Source organism: Synchiropus splendidus, chromosome 1, assembly GCF_027744825.2.
Source record: "Synchiropus splendidus isolate RoL2022-P1 chromosome 1, RoL_Sspl_1.0, whole genome shotgun sequence".
Classification (NCBI taxonomy): domain Eukaryota; kingdom Metazoa; phylum Chordata; class Actinopteri; order Syngnathiformes; family Callionymidae; genus Synchiropus; species Synchiropus splendidus.
In genome coordinates this window covers 26,281,996-26,302,449 of record NC_071334.1, presented here as the reverse complement: position 1 = coordinate 26,302,449, position 20,454 = coordinate 26,281,996, and the positions used below count along the sequence as shown (strand labels likewise).

Below are 20,454 nucleotides of genomic sequence, written 5' to 3'. Positions count from 1 at the left end.
TAGATAGATAGATAGATAGATAGATAGATAGATAGATAGATAGATAGATAGATAGATAGATAGATAGATAGATAGATAGAGAACTAGATAACTGCGGTGTTTTCATGGAGAGCCATTTAATCAGTTGTTGTGTACAAAGAAGCCCTGAGAAGTGAAAAAGGTGGGGGACTGTGTGGAAAGGAACGGAAACCACAGGAATGCAAGTGATCTACGTCAGTTTTGAAGCTTATTTTGATGATACAGGACTCTCTACAAAGGTACTTCCACTTTCCTGCCTGACTGTGATCCCATATTCACATAAATAGAGGGTTGGTAACATGAAAAAGCCATAAACAAAGTCGATCTCTTTGAATTTGTTCAGGCAAGAAAAGAAAAACAAGTCGCAGTTTCGTGCCAGGGCAGGTTTTTTATGAATGGAAGCTCCCCCCACCTCTGCCCTCTCGCTCTTTTTGTGAATGAAAAACAACTGGAAAATCCAGTAGAAAAGCCAGCCGTCTGGATGCGTGATTGGCTGCCGTGCCTCAGCCTCCGCCCACCACTGCTTGGACTCGGAGTGCCTGGCCTTTCATTGGTGGAACGCAGGCAGCCCAGACTTCATTCATAAGTGTGTGTATTCAAGTGGACAAAGGCCTGAAATATGAGCTCTTGAGAGAGGAAATCAACCAATCATGAACATCCTCTAGCCCAAGGCAAGAAAAAAGAAATCACTTTATTTTCTAGTACAGCAGCAGTTCACAGTCACAAGAACTTACTTAAAACATTATTGACTATAGAGTGACAATGTTTGTGTCTCGTCATGATTAACCTTGAATTTTTCAATGGCCATAAAATATCTAATTTCTTCACTCCTATTCATGAAAATATTGGCGGTGAATTCAATTCTGTCTGGCATTGATCATATAATTTCCTGTGCATATACGATTCAGAGCAGAGCCTGAGATTGAGACCTAGTAAAACAGATCACTGACAACAGCCGAGATTTAGCGTCCTCCACTGTCTTGCTCTGACCTCGTGCCGGATCAACTGAGGGGGATGATGGAAGACAAAGGAGATGAGACCACATCCTACCCACATCATGAGACTACAACAGATACTGTTGCGGCAATAGCTATCCTCCGTCTGACAAGGTTATTTGTCTTTTTAAAGTAGGAAGTGAGAGTTTGAAATCTGTGTAAAACAGATTTTTACATGCATAAGGTTCATTTTATTTTATTTATTTACATAAATTCACTTTCAAATAAATTGACTTTCAATGCCTCAAAACAGGAAGTAGCTGATGTTGCTGGAGTAACAATAGTCATGTTCTGATGCTTGTCCCCATTTTTCCCACAATGGTTGGTGCTGCCGAATCCAACTTGAGGCAACTCCTGCAGTCTGAAAACACACAGTGGTCGTCCTTGCCCCATAGTGCAATCTTCCCACCTGTTTTGTGATGAAAGATGTTATGGACGCGTAACCCCACGTGTCTTTGCATACCACCTGTTTGCTCGATGCAATTTCAACTCCTGATTTCAATCAAACAACTTGTTGGATTCTCATGCAAACAAGAGGACACTTTCAACTTCACTGATAATATGATGATGAATAATAAATCCGGAATCACTTCAGAGTGTCCAGCGGCCAATCGGCACTGCAGGGATTTAGTGTGCTCAGTAGTCAACGTGTGACTTTCGTGGTCGGATGCTAAACCTACCGAAAGCAAGAGAAGGAACAGACTTGAAAATGGCACTTGCCAAGGTGAAGCCATGCATATCTGAACTGGTCTCTCAGAGCAGAAGTCACGCTGTGTTGCTTTTGTTGTTTGAACAAGGTAATGTTCATGCACGGTTCAATTTGTACACCATAAAAAACAAAACAAAACATATACCTATGTCTTGAATTTGACAAAAATCTAAATTTATTTTTCACCTAGCAAGGGTTTCGGTGAATGCACATATGAAACTGGTGGGGTACCTCCAACAAGGTTGAGAACCACTGCCTCAGATGTAAGCATGACATACAGAGCGGTCACCATCACATAACCTTTGGTGTCTCTACTTCCAGATGTCCAGCGCCTGCTGGGCAACTGTTAACTATACAGTGAAGAGAGATGTCCACAGGTGCATGATAAGCATCATAACAGAAATAAAAAACTTAAGCTTGTGGCATTATGATGTTGCTGCAACAGAATCCACAGCGTCGGTCGTATGAAAATGTTACCTGCTGACGCGCTGTCTGTCACAGACAGAACAGGAGAGATTTGCCGAGGGGAGGGTCGAAGCCTGCTGGGTAACCACTCGCCATCACTTCCCCTTCTCGTCTTTTTTTCCTCCCTCTTTTTGTGAATGGAGCTCATTATGCATGCAGCCTCCATTGACGAGGCGAGCTCCCTCCTCTCCCTGCAGGCTGCGTGGATCTCCCTCAACTCTGACTAAATGACCACAAACGGTTAACGGATGGATTATAAGATGGATGGATATTTGGACCAGCAAGTGCCTTACACTTTAGCAAATGTACGTATGGATCAACTCTTGCTACTTTGCGCTTTTTTCCGCTTGTTTTTAGCCTGACTTCAGAGTGACTTCGCTTGTGCCGCCGCCGCCGCTGCGCATTCGCGTCAGTTGGTCAAAACAGCGCGGTAGAGCCAAATAAATGCTGAACTCGGACTAAAAACACGACTTATACCGCCAGTTTTCAGCTTACTTCCGTCTCTAATGTTCACTACTTTCCCCCTCAACTGCGCGTGAAACGTTTGACAAACGGTCGCTTGCAGGTTTTTACTTTTCCACAGATAAATGTGTCGAAGGATCTGCATGAGTTTCCTCTCACGCTACTGTGACTGCACAAGAGTTGCAACACTTTGCTTTTTTGTCCTCGGGGTCCGTTGCAAACATGGCTTTACCTGTTTGACGCTGTTGGAGTCTGCTCCTCATCTGTTAACATGTATGGCTTTTGCAGAAGTCGCAAGGAAATGGGCCCCTAAATAGACTGTTGATGGCAGCGAAAAGGAAATACATGGACACAGAATTGCCCCCTCAGGAATCCGAAGGTAAGTCCAGGTTTCTCGCCTTTGAAACGGGCTTTTGTGTTCAGTTTTTTAAGTGTAACTTGTCTCTACAGACCTCTTCCAAGACTTAAGCCAACTCCAAGAGACATGGCTCACAGAAGGTGAGAAGGTTTTATTTACCCCGAGCTTCTCTGGCAAACTTGTCTGCACTCTGTCACACAATCTGCTGCTGTAAACCTTTGGCTGAAGATGATGACCTCCTTGCTCCAGCTGCCGTAAAGACTCTCAATGGGGAGCCTGACCATTCCGATGCAACACACATGCTCATAAACCGAATAAAAGGAAGCCTAGGAGAGTTGTTATGAGCCAAAAAAAAGTACTTAAGCTTCAGTTAGTCGCAACACATGATCATGGGATGAGGACGATCGCTTGGCTATTGTCGATTGAAGGGTACAAAAGTGGCCTGAGCTCTTATTTGGAAATGACACTGTATGTGAGTAAAACAGAGGATGGGGCCACACAAATGTGAGTCATTGTTTGGTGCTAACCTGGAGCAAAACGGTGGCACAACAGCTGCGTTCACTGGCGCTAAAGTCAATTCACGAGGTGGCTGGCTGTAGCTCGAGCCTTTGATGTGCCTAATTCCAAGCTTATTTCTGGACTTTCAGAACCAATTGTCAATTAAGGGTCTCTTTGGGATGAAGTGCCGTAAACTGGTGGCAATGGAAGCCCTTGTTGAGCATGTACCTGTGAGGTCGGCTGGTGTAATATGGCCGATAGTTGTGAATGGGAAAGAAAGAGAATGTGGCTGGTTTTTCATGATCTCATGCGTATGGAGCTTTTATTCCCATAGTTCCTTCAAAGGTTGCGGTCTTCTCAAGTGCTTCCACTTATGAGCTATGAATCACAACTTTTACAGTACAACGTTTCCCTTTTGCATTTTATTTCCTCTCATTTCCTTTCATTACCCTCATATTTGCAGATTTATTTCCAATTATGACTGCTTTATTGTTTTTCTGTAATACTTTTCCTTATTTTTTGGAGGGGAATGTCATGCAAAAGTCGTTACACAGAAACTATGTTGAACAGCAAGGGTTTTTTTTTTGTCTTTTCAACCTTTTTGAAAGGGAATTATTAGAATCTTGTCAGTAGATAGGATTTAATATGTGTTTATTTTTCGTCACTTTTTGACTTAAGGAATCGCTGATCAAAGTTTTTGATTTAAACCATTTTAAGTAATACTAAGATGTTAATTTACTTTACACGTGCATTTTACAAAAAATACCTTACTTTACTTTGACAATTTTGAATTGAAAATATAATTAGGGGTTTTACCTGTATTTAAGGTTCAGCATTAAAAAAAATCAGAGAGACTAGTACCAACTAGTTCTCGGCCGTCTGTCTCTTCAGGCATCTCCCTTTTTTCTCATGCGGCGTCAAAAACCTCGCAAGTTCACTTCACACCAGCTCTTCAGACAAAAGAGCCAGGAGCAATAAAACTGTAACAATACGTGTCGCGTCTTCAACCTACTTGCATTCACCGAGATGGCTTTTCAAGTTAAAGATAGTTTCGCACCTTTAAAGTGTGTTGCTGTCAGACCTTTCATTCGAGGGAACATATTTATCAAAATAAAGTAAAGACATTAAATGAAGAAAATGTTTTGTTGAAATAGATTTGGGTGCCGTCATGAAAAATAGGAAAAACTGATACATATTAAATATCTTTTGTAAAACAAAAAAAGCAATGAGTATATTGTTAATTACATATTTTGGAATTGCACATATTAAAGAAAATTCAAATGTTAAATACTTTTGTTTAATTTTTCTTTTTAAAAATCAAGCAATTTCAATCAAATATTCCTTCAATTTTAGTACATCTATGTGTGTTTTCTGTGTCTGAGTTCTGGCACACATAAAATCGTATGAAATGTATGTGTCCAAATGATAAATACCCACCGCACGCAACTTATTCTAAATGAATTAAAGTAACACAACATTCATTTGCTATTTATGAATGAGAAGTTGTTCTTAAAATGCTAATTAAAAATATGATTTAGAAGAATAGAATAAGAATAGCCTTTATTGTCCTTGTACAGTGTACAACGAAATTTGAGCGCTACTCCTTTGGTGCAAACAATGTAAAAAAGAATATATCAAAAACAATCAAGCATGCTGAGAACAACCAGTAGGTACTAATAAATAATATATACACAAGCAGCAGCAGTAAAAGAGCGTAATTTAACAAAATATAAACATTACAAATACAATTCAAGAAAAAAATGGAAAAAAATGGCTGGTCTTTTTTGGGAATTCACAACTTCAAGTAGAGCCACATGAAGAACCAGGAAATCCAAATATGTTGAGTGTAATAGTCACCCTGTCTGAAGTTGGGCCATGATAGATATAAAACGATAGATTCACACAGATGTATCATAGATGTATTTCCTGCACGTGCAGTGCCTGGGGCTCAAGCGATGTAAGTGACGTTCAGTAGCTCTATTTTGTGATTTCAGCGAGCACATTTTATTACAGTTTGCTTGGCAAATTGGGTGGCAGCTTTTTGTTGAGTCACAAGATGAAGAGAAGAAAGGGCGAAAGATGGTAGTGTAACTTAGTCAGAGTGTCATTTAAAGCCTAAGTAGGGGGCTTGTTTCTGCTTCCCCAGCTTAAGACCGCTCCTTTCCTCCAACATTAATGAAAGACTCGATCATGACTGATTGCGGTTGTGAGGGATTCACCCAAGATTGTAAAAGTTGGGTAGCTCCAGGGAGTATTTTTTCTTCCGAATTTCCGGAAGCAGACAGGAGATGTAGAAGGCGACATGCTCAATGGCAAGAGTTCAGGAGCTTGTTGCGTCTTGTCTGGTTGGCCTTTAGGTTTATATGAGTGAAGCTGCTGGGCTCCTCCCAGGATCTCCCACTGAGAGAAAAAAAAAAGTCATTCAAGGTTCCTGCGAGCTTTGAAAAAGGTCTGCCTATAAACACTCTCTCTGTCGTGTGCGGACTTGCATTTCCAGTTGAGATGTTCCTGGAAACAAATCATGCGCTCACACCATAGTTACAATCATGTCTGCTACTGTTTATTTACAAAAATATTAAAGAGAGGACCAGCAAGCCCCTCATCGACCCCACCCCCGTCCCAAATATGACATTTAGCCCTTAGGCTGATACTGTTACGCTCCCTGGCAGAAGTATAACAATTGGACTTCCCTTTGACATTCAGCTGAGATCGCATCTTCATGTCTCCGTGAGAAGTAAAATCGGTCTTGGTGGGGTAACTTTAAAAGTGGTGGAACAACCTGGAGTACCAAAGTCACTTGAGCGTAAAAATTCCAAATCTCACCAAGTTACGGTACTATGAAAAAAAAATCTGCCAATATGACAAGTGACAAAAAACAACATATTTAAGATTGTTCAGTCTTAAAAGAATTCCCTCCAACTTGCTGAAATGTTACATACAAGTGAATGTATCTAAAATCGAAAAAAATAAGGCTTAACAAACTTGGTAAGATTTTGAGTTTTTACTGTGTATTCTTGCTCACAATAAGTGTTGGTCTATTTGTTTTTTCTGGATCTTTGACCTACAGCTCACTAATGGAGATTACTTAAATTACAAATGTACAGCCATCTTATTGAAGAGGACATTTTCCTTATTGCATACAGACTTCTGTTTCACCATTGTCACAGTGCAGTATGCCAGAACCAACCCAAGTCAGCTTTGATATCCATCCCTATAGCATCGAATGATGCTTTAGCTTTGGCTCATGTCAAACGATAAAACAAGACAACCCATTTAAAACATTTTGAAATGCTGTGCCATTAAAACAAGCTGCTCTGTGAAGTTAAACATGTTTTGTTCTCGGACTGGTTGAAACCAGAGGATGCGATTGTTGTGGGCGCTCCGTTGCATCACCAGATCAGCCATCCTCAAGGCAAACCATTTGAAACTTTAAAGGCAGTAATAATAAGTAGTAATAATAATGTTATGGTCGTGCAGGATGCAACATTGTGTAAGAAATCTGTGTCATTAATCAGAACGTCCCTCCATCGTCCGGTTTCCTCGGCTCAGGAAATAGGCACAGGGCAACCAGAGTCTGTCACTGCTGCTGCCGTGGAGTTTGGGTTCATGCTTTCTGTTGTCTGGTAAGATAAGTGGATTACTTATCAAAGGATGGAGGTTGACAACCAAAATAGGGCCTGGTTCTAGTGAATTCTACTAACAGCCACAGATAGCACTGCTGTAATACGTGATCACACTTCTCTACTCACTTAAACTGGTTCATTCTGATGGGTGGCCTTTTCCACTGACGCTGTTTCATGTTGGGTTTTTTTTAGGTGTTTTCTTACATCCTCTCCAAAGTCTTATTGCAGTAAATAAATATCTATATTTAGTGATTTGGTGATTATCTTTTGAAGATCCATATTCTGTTTCCAGTCTAATGTTGAATTGAATTTCTGGTTCACCTCAGCACAGTGACTAGTCTTAAAATGACTGTCATCTGAAAACATTGTTTAAAACCTTTTGTTTTCACTATTTTCCTTTCCATTTATAAGCCTTATGATGGATGGATACTTGTGTTTTACTTAATATCCGTTCAAGCAGGCAACAATGCTTACACGAGAAGAAAATGAAATATTATCGCAAATCACTTCTAAGAACCAGAAAAATATGCAAACCTAAGGTGTCGCCTCCATATTGGTCACTATCTTGTTTACCATTTTCTTTCATAACATTCAACCTGGGTCTTCTCCAGCCTCTGACTTGAGAAGTAAAACAAATGTGAGGCGCTCCAGGAAGCCATACAAACTACTGTGTTGGTGTTGTAGCCACAACATGTTGCTGTTTGATTTTCATTGCCATTTACATCCATAATTTGTTTCAAGTTTTTTGAATGGTGGTCATCATTTTTTCCCTGCACGGTGTCGCTTGTTATGCCATGATGTAAGTGTGAGAGCCAGCGGGTGGAAACAACGGTTTATGTGAGTGAATCGTGAGCGGCTCCTGAGCAGAGCTCCGTTTTCTCACTGCCATTAATGTATTGCTAGCATAGACAAATAAATACTGACAGGATTAAGGCTCAATGAGTGAATTTGACCTCTTCACCCTATGGCAGTCAAAGAACTCGGGTCCTTGCGAACCTGTTTTTGTGACCAAAGATCCCAAAAGGCACAATTGTGAATGGATTTGGATTCCTTTAAAAGGAGAGGGTCACAATAGTGAGTCTAACTGTGCTGCACCTGGACCTGAATGACTGTGTTTGTTCAGTGCGATGAGTTCCATTAGTGAACGAGTGCATGATGAGATTTTTAAAAAATGGAACACAGCAGGTCTTTGTGGATCGGATCACACGTGCAGCTTTTACTGTATTGACTCATCCATTTTAGTGAGTGATTGTAAGCCAGCATGATGCGAGAGCTGCAGAAATCCCGTTCACTAGTAGCAGAATTTTAATGGGTCGCGAATGAGTTTTCATCTGTTTCTTATTCTTCAAACATTGTTGAATAGAAGTATTCGACAAGGCAAGTTTAATTCAATTATTAATATTATACTTTCATGTTTCTTTTTTAAATGAGATATTAGTAGATATTTAATGCAAAAGTATTTTACATTAATTGTCAACATAATTCCAATGTTTATAATAATACAATAAGATCCCAGGTTTTATCGTTTTTGTAAAATAATAATTTATTTGGGGGCAATATTGAACATTCTAAACAATTGACTCTCTGACATAGTAGTGATTAAATGCCACCATGAATATTTAAATTAAATATTTCCACCATTTTATTTTCAATTACTCTCAGATTTGTATATAAATAGACATTTGTTGTCCACCCAGCCTCACTGAATGTCTGGACTAAGCAAAATTGAAGCACTTGTATTTCTGTTTGTTTGTTTAATCTGATGCATTTTAATATGTTTTCTTGGGCATATTTGAGTGCTTATCTCTTGATACAGCAAGACCAAGCACATGTAAAACAATACTAATGAAATCTGTCTTTTTCTCATTCCAGCTCAGGTTCCTGACAGCGACGAGCAATTTGTCCCTGATTTCCACTCGGAGAATTGTGAGTACTTTCAGTGTCTTTGTCTTCCGTCTGCTTCAATCCAGATCTGGTTGTATATGGCGCAGATTAGATCTCCTCTTAAATTGTTTATTGAATCAGTCCAATCCAGCCATGTTGCGCGCAGAACTGCACATGGTCAATGTCAAACGTGTTTAAGATCCTGCTTATGTAATTCCTCTTTCAAGTGCTTTATTATCAGCAAGTGAGGTCGAACCTAGCAGACTGCTTTGGTCGCTGTGGGGAAACTTGGCCTCAGGATTTTATTTTTAAAATGTATGGGTCCAGAACATCTCGTCTTGGTGAGAATCATGTTACTGAACTAGTTATATTTTGACTTGATCAAGAATATCTCTAAGATGAGTCTTCGCCAGATGAGTGTTCTTATCACTGAGTCTGTAGGGAACCTGGTTAGATCCACTTGAATCCGCATGAACAGATTACTGTGCAATAACCTGCGATAACACTGATGCAACCTGTCATCCATTCACTTGAAAACAGAATCTCAAGATGCAAAAACGTCTTCACTTGAAACAGATTTGTCAACCAGTTGTGTGCCTGGTTTCCTGTTAAATCTAACGGGAGACGCAGTACCTTTACTTATTTGGATCTTGGATACTGCTATATGTGATTTAGAGTTTGGATATCAAACCATATTAGAGTGTCTTCACGTGCATTTTCTATGCAGAACATGCGTTTAAGTGACCATATGCGTCGGACTCACAGGGTTGTTTGTGAAAGCTATAGAGCCATACCCATACTGGACTGAAACTCCAGTCAGTCTCCATCAGCTCTTACTCAGCCTACTGTCATGGGATGGGTTCCATATTTTGTTGTCGCCTGTGACTTCCCTCTGAGTTGGGTTTTCGTGAACGCTCACTACAGAACATGTGCCCATCAAAAGAGAAGAATGGGAAGGAGACTAGATCTGAATATTTCCTCTTGTATCTGAAGTTGAACAGTGCCCGCTTTGCCAGATACCGGTTTGATGTTGGGACACAAAACTGGACCTCACTAATTTGGGTGCCAGTTCACAGTAGCGACAACTTATTTGCATCACTTTGATAAGACAAACAGGTCCAGCCCAGGAAACCAGTAGAAGAAGAATCAAGGCGCAGGTACAAAGGCGACCAGCCATTTGTGCAGGTCAGGAAGTGTAAAATGGAAAAGCAAATTCCTGGGCTGCACAACTGAGCAGTGATTTGAATGTGGTTTTCCTTTCTTGTTGGGTTCTTTACTCAGGCAGTCAAGCAACTCTTTTCATGCTATTTTTTTCGGCATTGATTTTGTTGTGGAACCAAACTTTGCTTTGTACTGTTTTGTGTTCTCGTCCCAATCTATGGTTGTTTTGGCTTCCAAGGCTCTGGAAAGCTCATTGCAGTTCTCGTGGGGGGCCACACAAATAAATGTTTTTGTCACGATTTAGCTCCTTCCCGACCAAATATGGTCTACCCCCGGTTATCACAACTCATTCAAGATGATCCCATGAGAGACTCCTTATGTCTGGGGTGTGATTTTGTCAAGCGAATCAGTTCTGAAAACCGCTGAATGTTAAACATGCTCAATACTTACAAGCAAAACTCTTTATGTGTGTGGTGAGAGCCGCTCATTCCCGACCCCGACAGAATATGCATCTTGTTTTATCATGCGTGGTCATACAGGATTTCTGGGTACAAGGATGTGATTCTTAGTTGGTGGTGATGTAGAAGCTTTATGTGTGTGTGGTGTGTTCTTTCTTTCTGTCATAATCTGTGGGTTCTCTGACAGACAAAAATGGCTGAAGATTTTTGAAAGGTCTTATATGTGTGGGCCCCATTAGTGTCATAGTCCATGAAATAAAGCTAGTCAACCGATAGCAGATGTGGATGGATGGTTAGATGGATGGATGGGAAACAAAATCATAGTGTACTGCTATTCTAGAAAATTCATTTCAAATTCAAATTCAATTCATTAATGTTCCAATCACTCAATACAAAGGTATAATGTTGAGTTATTGATGTGTAATGCGCTTCATACTTGTGTTTTTTGCTTCTTTTTTTTCAGTTAAACAGTGGAACTTAAAGTATGCCAAAACTCACGTTTAGTTCCATTAACTCAGACAAAATAGTGTTTTTTTTTGTTCAGAACACCAACAATTTCAACAATCATTGCCAAACCATTTGTGAAGTCATCAACTTATAGACTTCACCATTTTGAGGTGGTTTATTGGGTTAGGAATTGAATATTCTTTGTTCCATGTGACAGCGTTTGTCAAATCTTCAGGCAAATATATATGACAAACACCATTGAGATGTTTGCTGCGGCGTATTCTTGTCACCCAAGTTAAACTGACAGCTTTCAGGCGAGTCAAAGGAACTTCCTGGGTCTGACATTCACACGCCTTTTGTGTGTAAACATGCTGAGATTAAATCGACCCCCGTGAGTCACAACTGCTTGCCCTCACAGTGACACATGCCCACTGCAACATTGTCGCCCTCTGATAGGCAACAATGCAGAGGAGGAAATGAGGATGAGCCCAGGGGGCAAGGGGAGGTCATGTCTACTTAACCCCCGCCCTGCCAGCCAATCAGCTGTCAGGCCTCTGCTAACGGTTGACCTGGGTATGATCAGCAGGGTCACAGGGGCTGGAGTTTGATGGGCAGCCCATTTAAACATGGCAGAGACACTTGGGCGATGACAGACAGTCTCCCTGCTGCTCTCAGTCAATAGTCCAAATCAAGTGTCTCTATTATTCAGTCCTGAGTGATGGGAAAATGTATCCGACAGGAATCTTTGACTATACTTGGCTCCACAACCAAGATAAACAGGACATAGTGCAAAATGTGGTTAACTCCGGCTGTCCTCTGCTTTGGTGAGACAAGCTTCAAAATGTTTTACCCAAACTAACAACTAATAATGTAGGAAGGAGCAGTTCATGCTTTTAAAACACATCTTAGCTCCAGTGGCTTGTGGACTCTACTAAAGCCAACTTTTGAGGGAGGTATTTAAAAGCATGACCACGTTAAGTGAAAACTTCTCATGATGGACGCGTATTGGCCAAATGTCCATCATGATATTAAGAAAGAGACAACATGGCACCAGAGAAGAGCAGTTTTCAAAATGGACAGCGATGACAAACCAGTTTAAAAAGAGTGGTTATTCTTGAAGCCAAGGTTTCTTGTGGTGGTATAACTTAGCCAGCCAGAGGCTCCAGATCTGTAGACACTGATGCTACTAGGGTCAAACACCATCAGTGGTGTAGTCTTTTGAACAAGCTCAATACCATCCACGTCGTAATGACCATCAAGGAAGCCAGGATTTAAATAAAATGATTATTAAAATAAATGATTCACCTTCTTCACCTTTGTGTCTTTATATTATATTATATTACATTACATTATATTGTATTATACAGCACGTTTTCCGAAGATTGCGCCAGTGATAAACTGTGAGAGGCCCAAATATGGAGCCTTGAGGAGTTTCTAATATACTACATAGACCTATTGAGGGTAGAGCCTCACATGCCCACTGTGTTGTGTTGGTGAAATAAAATGTTGTGGTCGACCGTATCAAACAGAACAAGGACATGATGTCAGAACGACAGGTTCAAAGTGGTGGCAGGTATGGAATATTTTCCTCTATTTTGGAAAAAAATGTCCTTTAGTTAACCAGAACTTTTGGGACCATGCCTGTACCCAGGCTGCCTCACTGTATTTTGATGACTCTACCTTTTCTAAATCACCCCATGCTAAAAATAATCAGCTTTTCTGAGTTTCAGCTCTATTTAAAGTGAACCGTGCCAATTGGGCTTATTTTTCCATTTAGACAATGTATTCATAGTGTCTGGTGTGTGATTGAAAACTGGTGACTCACTTGTTTTGGAAACTCTACCTCCTGAATTGAAAAAAAGCAGAAAGGAAAGCTGTAATCCCCAATGACCCGAGTATGATTGAGGCCTTCATTGTTGTTTGCCGTGTCAAGTTGATACTTGCAAGGGTGTGGTGTCGAGTGAGAGGAACAGAGGGCAGCAGGTAAAATATGTCCAGTCGAGTATTTGAATTTGGTGGAATGTTTTCAGGAGGGGAGGGGGTTGTTAAAGGAAGGGATTGTGCAATACCTGCACATCTGGTAAATCTATCTCATCTGGTTCATTCTAACTTGCGAATAACAGGCGTGCTCTGTCTGCCGGCTGCTTTTGAGAAAAGGTTAAGCAAACATGCAGCGTTTATGTACTTGTTGGTCAGCTCATGTGTGAACTGGCGGAACCTTTCTCAATGGCAATGATAGTGGCCTCAAAATGCTTCAGCGTGAAGCTGACAATTGATCAGGAGTCGAAAACATATCTTTTGTGGGAGCACTTGCTCTGCTCAGTGAGTGTAAAATGTTTTCCTACAATTGGGTATGAACACTTGGATTACTGCTCACCACCAGACAGCTCATTCCTTCGAAACAAAAAAATATCTATCTTTTAAACATAAAATTCCTTCTTTTCGATAAAAAAAAATGTGGCTTATATATTTCTTTTTCAAATCCTTCAGTCAGTAAAACAAGCAAACAAAAAATGTGTGCACCACCATTCTATGTTGTCGCAGTGAGAGTGAAATGTGCTTCAAGATTTGTCAAAAAAGCTAGAAGGCATGGGTTTGAGGGCGTTTCAAAACACGGCCTGCGCTCGAGAGCTCACTCTTCTTTGTCCAAGTATGTTGTTTACACTTGGAGCCGCTGGAGAGATGTGACCCATTCATAAATTTTCTTCTCTGTGTGCGTAAGAGGAAGTGTGCCTCTCCCCCTCCCTCCTGCTCTGGCTCGCTCTCTCTGCCCTGCTTTGCTCTCACTCTTCATTCATAAAAAAAGCCCTACAGTACTTGAACCCCCCCTTCTCCTGCCCAAGTGGATACTCCAAACCCCTCCCTCCCTTCCTGTGTCTGTACAAGTCGAATTTCAGAGTACCCCCCACCCTACCCCCAATACCGTCCCCTTTCCCTTTTCTCTCCACCTCTCTGTCTCCAGACACACAAACTTTGAGTGTTCCAAGATGTGAACTAATCCAGTGATTTCAGTGTTGTGTGGAGCGATTGTTCAATTCGATGCCCTGTAATTAAATAGGAAGCCTTGAGTATCAAATGTTGGCATCAGTGTATCATATCATATTCAATACTGTTGTGCTATGTCAGCGGAAATACAATTTTTTTCAGGTCTAAATCTTTAACCGCATAGAAAATCAAATCCACAAGACGTTTTAGTACTTGATTCACATGCTTCTATTATAAATGCATCTACATGATACAATTTACTGCCACTGACAGAAGCAGAAGTGGCATAGTGATGTGGATTACAACACGCTGTTTACATTTCTCAAGTTCTGTCCGCCAGTTCCTCCTCTTTTATGCGTGTTGATTTGTACCTCACCTTTGTTCCAGCTTACTGAAGTTTCTAGAGGATAGTTCACTTGAATTAAACTAAGATGCGACTCAGGTTTTATAGTCGATAGTGTCATGTTTTTATTTATTTAACAGGAAATAGAGCTAGTCAACAAAATCCAGTCATCTGTGCAACAAGTGTGATTTTACATAATCTCTCCTCACTGAAGATATCCGCCAAATAAAACTGTATTCAATCTACATTTTTGTCCAATAAACAAACAGAAGAGGAATATGACTTTACATTTCTTCACATGTTTCGTCTTCATAGATTCTTTCAAAACAAAACAGATTGTGTGGTTGCAGTTGCTGCTCTATGAATCCATATTACACAACGCATAGGCTGAGATCCAGCGGTGCAGTCTACGCTGTAGAAAGGTCAAGAAATTTTGTGTACTGCCTCAAAAATATCACGTTTTTAGAACGGCGTACATCATCAAAACTGAAACTCAGTGGTGTTCAACCCACATAATGGTTGTTTGTTCCAAGACAAATATTCAGAAGGAGGATGCTCATTTTTTATGTTTATATTATGTTGACGCCCAAATAGCAGGGGAAAGTTTGGAAATTCCCGATCAGAGTACACATCTTGGCAGCGGCATCTCAAAGACTTCTGCTTTGTCATGGATTTACAGACTTTCTCTTGTTTGGTTGCTTTGCTGGATCAGAACCGGCCCAATCAGGTTCTGCTTGGTGTGTGGGGGTGCCGAGTGAATGCCACCCCTCCTTCCTTTCACTCCTCAGAAGAGAAACATGTAGCCCTGTGTTCTCCACTTTTTTTTCCAAAATACAGCTGCTATGCAACTGAAGTGTGCGGAAACATCCAGGTGCCTGCCAGATTCTGGACACGATTGCTCGTACTGTGTTGTTCGGCCTGTGTGGAACTTTGCTCATGAGTAAAACAGTTGATACAGTCTCTTAAGTGTACTGATGGTTGCTTTTGACAGCTTGCACACATAAACACAATTGACTTGATTTACACGCACACAGAACCTCAGCACGACAGTTTTATGAATGGGCTGTTTGTGAGGGACCGGCTGAGGCAGCAGTCAGAAAGAGGGGGGGCGACCCTTCATTCATGACACTGGGGGATGTTTTTCTGCGCACCTAGAGAGGTTCTGTCAAATTTTCCCCCAAAGCTTTCACCACGTTCCTGACAATTAGTTTCTTTTGTCCTTTATTGACCTCTGAGTTTTACTACTCGTACTCACTTTACCCACCAGAAAGATGTTGGAGAGGCCAGTGAGGCTGCTCCAACAGTTGAGAAAAACTGTTTTCCATCAGGTTGATTCAAACAGCTGGGTCAAATCAAATGAGCAACAGAACATAAGTGTCACTGCGAGTGAACATTGTTGGATACAAGTACCACACGGAAGTAATGCTGCCTCAAATATTATTCTTTGTCCATCATTTAAAGTACCCCTTATGTACCTATGTAAATGGATTGAAACGAAGTGATATATTGTTAACCTGACACAAATAAATAACATTCATTTTCTGCTGCTTATGCCTGCCCTGGGGAACCTATCCGATGTGAAGTGACCAGCCTGATCAGACGGCATATATAAACCACTTTCTCATACACACTCACAACTTTGTAGCATTTCACCCATGTATTAATTTTAGGCTGTGAGAGGAAACAGGATGAAACTGCCCAATCTTGAAGTTTGAAAAAAATGTAATGCACGGTGCAATGATAAGGTGTGCTTGTTCCTGCTCTCTTGTTTTCAGAGACCAGATTCCAGTTGAGTGCACTTTCAGTTTCGCGGGCTATTAGCTTTAAGTGACGTGGATAATCTGTTGTCTTTATGTTGTCTTAACCCTCTATTTTGTCAAAAAAATAAAAAAACTCATTACACGAGTCATACACAAAATGTACCGTGAAGTGAGCACCTAAGACTGATAAAGGCTTTCTGCTTTGCATTTGCTGAAGAACTTGATCAGATTATGACCCTCTTTTAAATTCTGTGTGTACAAGCTAGTACTCCGCATTTTCGCATGCAACTGTTTGTCTTCTAGTCTATCACCACAAATAAAATGTGAACAGTCACATTCACGAAACTGTGTTAATATAACTGCTACTGGCCTTCACTTGTCAGCTCTTTGATGCCTGACCATGACTCCTTCTTATGGGACAATGTCACATGCTGAAGTGGCAAAACTAAAATTTCTCAAACCTCTGATCTGAGTCTGGTTGTGTCTCGTTGCAATGTTGCCTGGTGTCCCTGGTATTCGGGGTATGTCCAGCGAAGGGATGTCCATGCTACGGACGAAAAACAAGATATAGACGGCCCTGTGCCATGCAAGCCTTTCAAGAATCCTTCCTCGAAATACCAAGCAATGGGAAATTCGCATTTTCTGGAACATGTCCTAAAGTTATATGCATGATGGAAACCCTAAAAATCAAAATAGACTGTCCACCTGACATGTAGCCTGTGGGCTTTGAGCACACCGTATGCCTTGTTTCCACCAAGCGGTCCAGGCAGTACCCTTTTAAAATAACCAACCCAATCGTACCATTTTTTGGCCCAAGATCACAGATCAATGGTGATCTGTTGCACGAGCACCCGCTCAGTGGAAACGCAGCGTTATTCAATGTGTCGATGAGTCATTAAAGCTAATGGCCAAGGTCTGGACGCTGTGGACATTTTAGCGGTGGAACTTCAGTTGGCTAATCTGCTGACACAGTCCAGAAGGTGTGTAGTCCTAGCTGAGTGCCAGAGTCAGGAGGTATTGATCCTTGATTATCCAGGAGAGGAGTGGGAGGAGATTGAGGCTTGATCAACGACTTGATAAAGATAAAGTGAAGATCAATCAGCCGCAGGCAGATAGGGGAAGGAAAGGGGTTTGGAGCGGGTCAAACGTGTCATGAAGCACTATGATCCAGATCTCAATCAAGAAATGGAGAAAGTGTCTCAGCGAAGGGGGGGAAGGGGCAGAGAACGGGAAGATTTGTAGATGTGGCACTGATAGTGCCTCGCAAGGTGTCCTGCCCTCCGCCCATTTCCCAGTCAGCATGCGCTGCTAGCGTACGTTCCGGCTCCAGCCCAGAATTGCCTACCCCTCCCTCGCACCCTTGATGGCCTGAAGAGCAGCGAGAGCTCATTATATCATCTCAGTAACAGTGTGGGGACGAATCGATCGCTCCATTAAACATTGAGAGGGGACAGCTATATTGGGGGCCGAGGTATAGAGAGCCAAGAGTCAATATTGTGTCAGATTCATTACATCCACCCCACGCCTGTGACGGGATGTCCCTCTTGCTGCATATGTCCTGGGACAGGGATGTATTGTATCAGTTCAACTAAACGCCAGCGGAGAAGTGAGATTAATGACTGGTCAATGGTCGTTTATGAAAAAGCCAACGCAGCACAATTGGGAGTGAAGTGGGCAGTGGGGAAAATGTGAGGTGATAGAGCTGATAGTGATAGTTTTGATCCCCTGGTGCCTTCTATGCCGCAGAAATGGAATTTACTGCTGTTTGAGTGACGTGTCCTGAACATCATTCAAATTTCTTGAAATGTATTTATTTTTAAATCGAGCGTAGCTGATATTTAAATCTAAGACTTGAGGGTGTATTCTGGAATAGGTTCCAAAGAAGATCGCGCAACCTGTCGTTCATTTTACTCTTATTGGCTATTTAAAATTAAAATGACAGATTTGAAAGTTGGACAACTCGCAGCAACTGTAACTTTACAGGTTGGCTGCAACTCATTTAACAATTTGTTTCTATATCACGCCTATTTCCTAAATTCTTGAGATCGATAATGTGTGTCAGATTGAGCTTCGAAACTGACTTTAAGAAAGATTCCTGTTGAGACAAGCACATCAGACAAACATAGTTGTCTGTTTCCAATCCACTAACAGGAATTGAAACTGTGATATTTGCAGAAATGTACTTTCTTAAACTGGGCGCCATCCAAATCCACATCCTCTTACCCAACACTTCCAGCCTAAGCAAGAGAGGTGTAAAAAAGTCTTACAGATACAATTGTGCCTTCCATCAATCTGGTTAAGCTTGTTTGGTAGGTATCTCACAATGCCTCTTTAAATATTCAAGGAGAAACATTATCAGATAAGAGCGACCTGTAAATCAGAGCTGACACTAATGGATCCAACACACCCTTAGTGCACGCACACACATGCACCTACAACTCTACTCTCAGCCCTGAGGATGAGTTAGTTTGGTGCGACGGTCTTCTATGAATGTGCAGTGATCCGAAAACCTCACACATGTCCAGCACATGTTTCCCTGCAGCAGCGGGATGAATAGATCCTCTGAATATTGTACGTGTCCGCCCGCTTCCGTCTTGTCTCTCTGTCTGCATTTCTATCGCATTCAAGTTTACATTGAACTTTCCTATGAATTGTTCACAAGGATTTCAGTTGTTGCTCTAACTGTGTATTCTAAAAAATGTTTGGCTTACTGTGTTGTAAGCCCCAGTCATATATATATATATATTTATGCACATGTGCTTGATGGTATGTGGACTTTACTGGCCGGAGGTGGAGTTTTAGTGCAACTGAAATCAAACTAGAAGGTGAAAATAGTATCACCATGATTTTTTTTTATTCGGTTGTGACTGAATTACTCTGGAAACATCACTCTATTAAAGTACCTGTACAATAAAATAAAATACTCCTAGATGCTAACCCACTAGGCTAAATGCACAACAGTGACACTGAACTTTGAAGTCTGTTGTCGATTTGAAAGCGGGGCTTAATGCCATAAGTATTTTCTCAGCACCACCTTTTTCATTTTCGTATTGGCATTGGCTAAGTTACTCTCAGGATGTTCGTCAGCACAGCAGCTTGGATAATTTAAGCCTGCGCTACCCAGGCATTCCTGTCTGAACCAGCGGGATTAACGTTGAGATCAATGTTGCAGCAAAACTATTCAACGGTTTCATTCTGGAGAGTTCAAACACATGTCATGTGCTTGGCATGGCTTGTTTTTGACTCACATTGTGCAGAGATAGCTCTTATACAAAAGCCCAACAATCAAAAAGTGCTGGCTTAATCTCCGCGTCACTATTTCTGGTCTGTGTTCACTCTCCCATGTCAGCCAGGCAGGTGAGGAAGTGTTGGCTTTAGCCACAGATCAACAGGATTAGAGAGTATTTACGCAGAAAACTCAGACAGACACGATGAGATTCCTTGGAGCCTCCGGCGAGACGAAGGGTGGCGCACGGCTGCCACTCCAATAATCCTTGTGTGTTTGTTCCTCTCGTTCTTTGCCACGGTCATGAACTGCAAACACAAGTGGAGTTTGGCCTGGGAACACTCGGTAGAAGTTGAGCGGAGTGTGTTTGTGTGTGACCACTCTGGCATATTAATTCATTGAGTAAATAAACACGAGACTGTTGTGTGGGTTCGTGCCGCCGCCTGTGGAGATGATAGCTGGTTTTTCGGCAACCACACTCTTCCAATTAAAGCTTCTTCAGTTTTGAAAAAACAGTGTTCTGCCACTTAGAATAGTATTATGTTTTGGCTAAAATGGGCCTTTCAACTGCACCACAAACAAATCCGCACAGTGATGCAGGAGTGAAACCTCCAACTGCTTTAGTGTTGAAGTGAGTTCCCGGGAAGTCAAATGTCGATGATGGTAGTGTGGTGCCCGACTTCTGCTGCCAAAGGCAGGAAAAAAATAATGGGAAAGACAATAGCACAAAGGCACATGTGATTTAACGTGACATCCAAATTCTCTCCCGAAATAGCCTCCGAATAAAAACTCTGGCTTCCTTTAACTGTTCCCGTAGATCTTCCTGTCTAAATTATGTCCATTTTACAGCTATAAAGTTTATAAGCTTGTGGCAGTCATGTAAACGGATCTGAGGAGAGTGATGTTGTCCTCCTTCCCTTCTCTTCCTGCTTTTATTTCAAGCAGAACAACCTTTGTTACATCACCTACGTACGAGTCTATCTCTACACTGTCACAGTTCACGACCTGGAGCCTTGAGTGTGGGATGTGTTTAAAAGTCCAATGACAGACAATTTTGATTAC

At 41.4% G+C, this 20,454-nt stretch overlaps 1 protein-coding gene across 1 annotated transcript in view; it reads left to right on the top strand.

Annotated features, from left to right (window-relative positions):
• Window positions 1-2,320: 2,320 nt before the first annotated feature.
• etv4 (ETS variant transcription factor 4) overlaps window positions 2,321-20,454 on the top strand; it is a 28,301-nt gene continuing 10,167 nt past the window's right edge. The window contains exons 1-4 of the mRNA XM_053861275.1: window positions 2,321-2,492; window positions 2,938-3,028; window positions 3,100-3,147; window positions 9,001-9,054. Of these exons, the coding sequence (XP_053717250.1) occupies window positions 2,436-2,492; window positions 2,938-3,028; window positions 3,100-3,147; window positions 9,001-9,054 (250 nt within the window). The 5' untranslated portion in view covers window positions 2,321-2,435. The remainder of the gene's footprint in view (window positions 2,493-2,937; window positions 3,029-3,099; window positions 3,148-9,000; window positions 9,055-20,454) is intronic.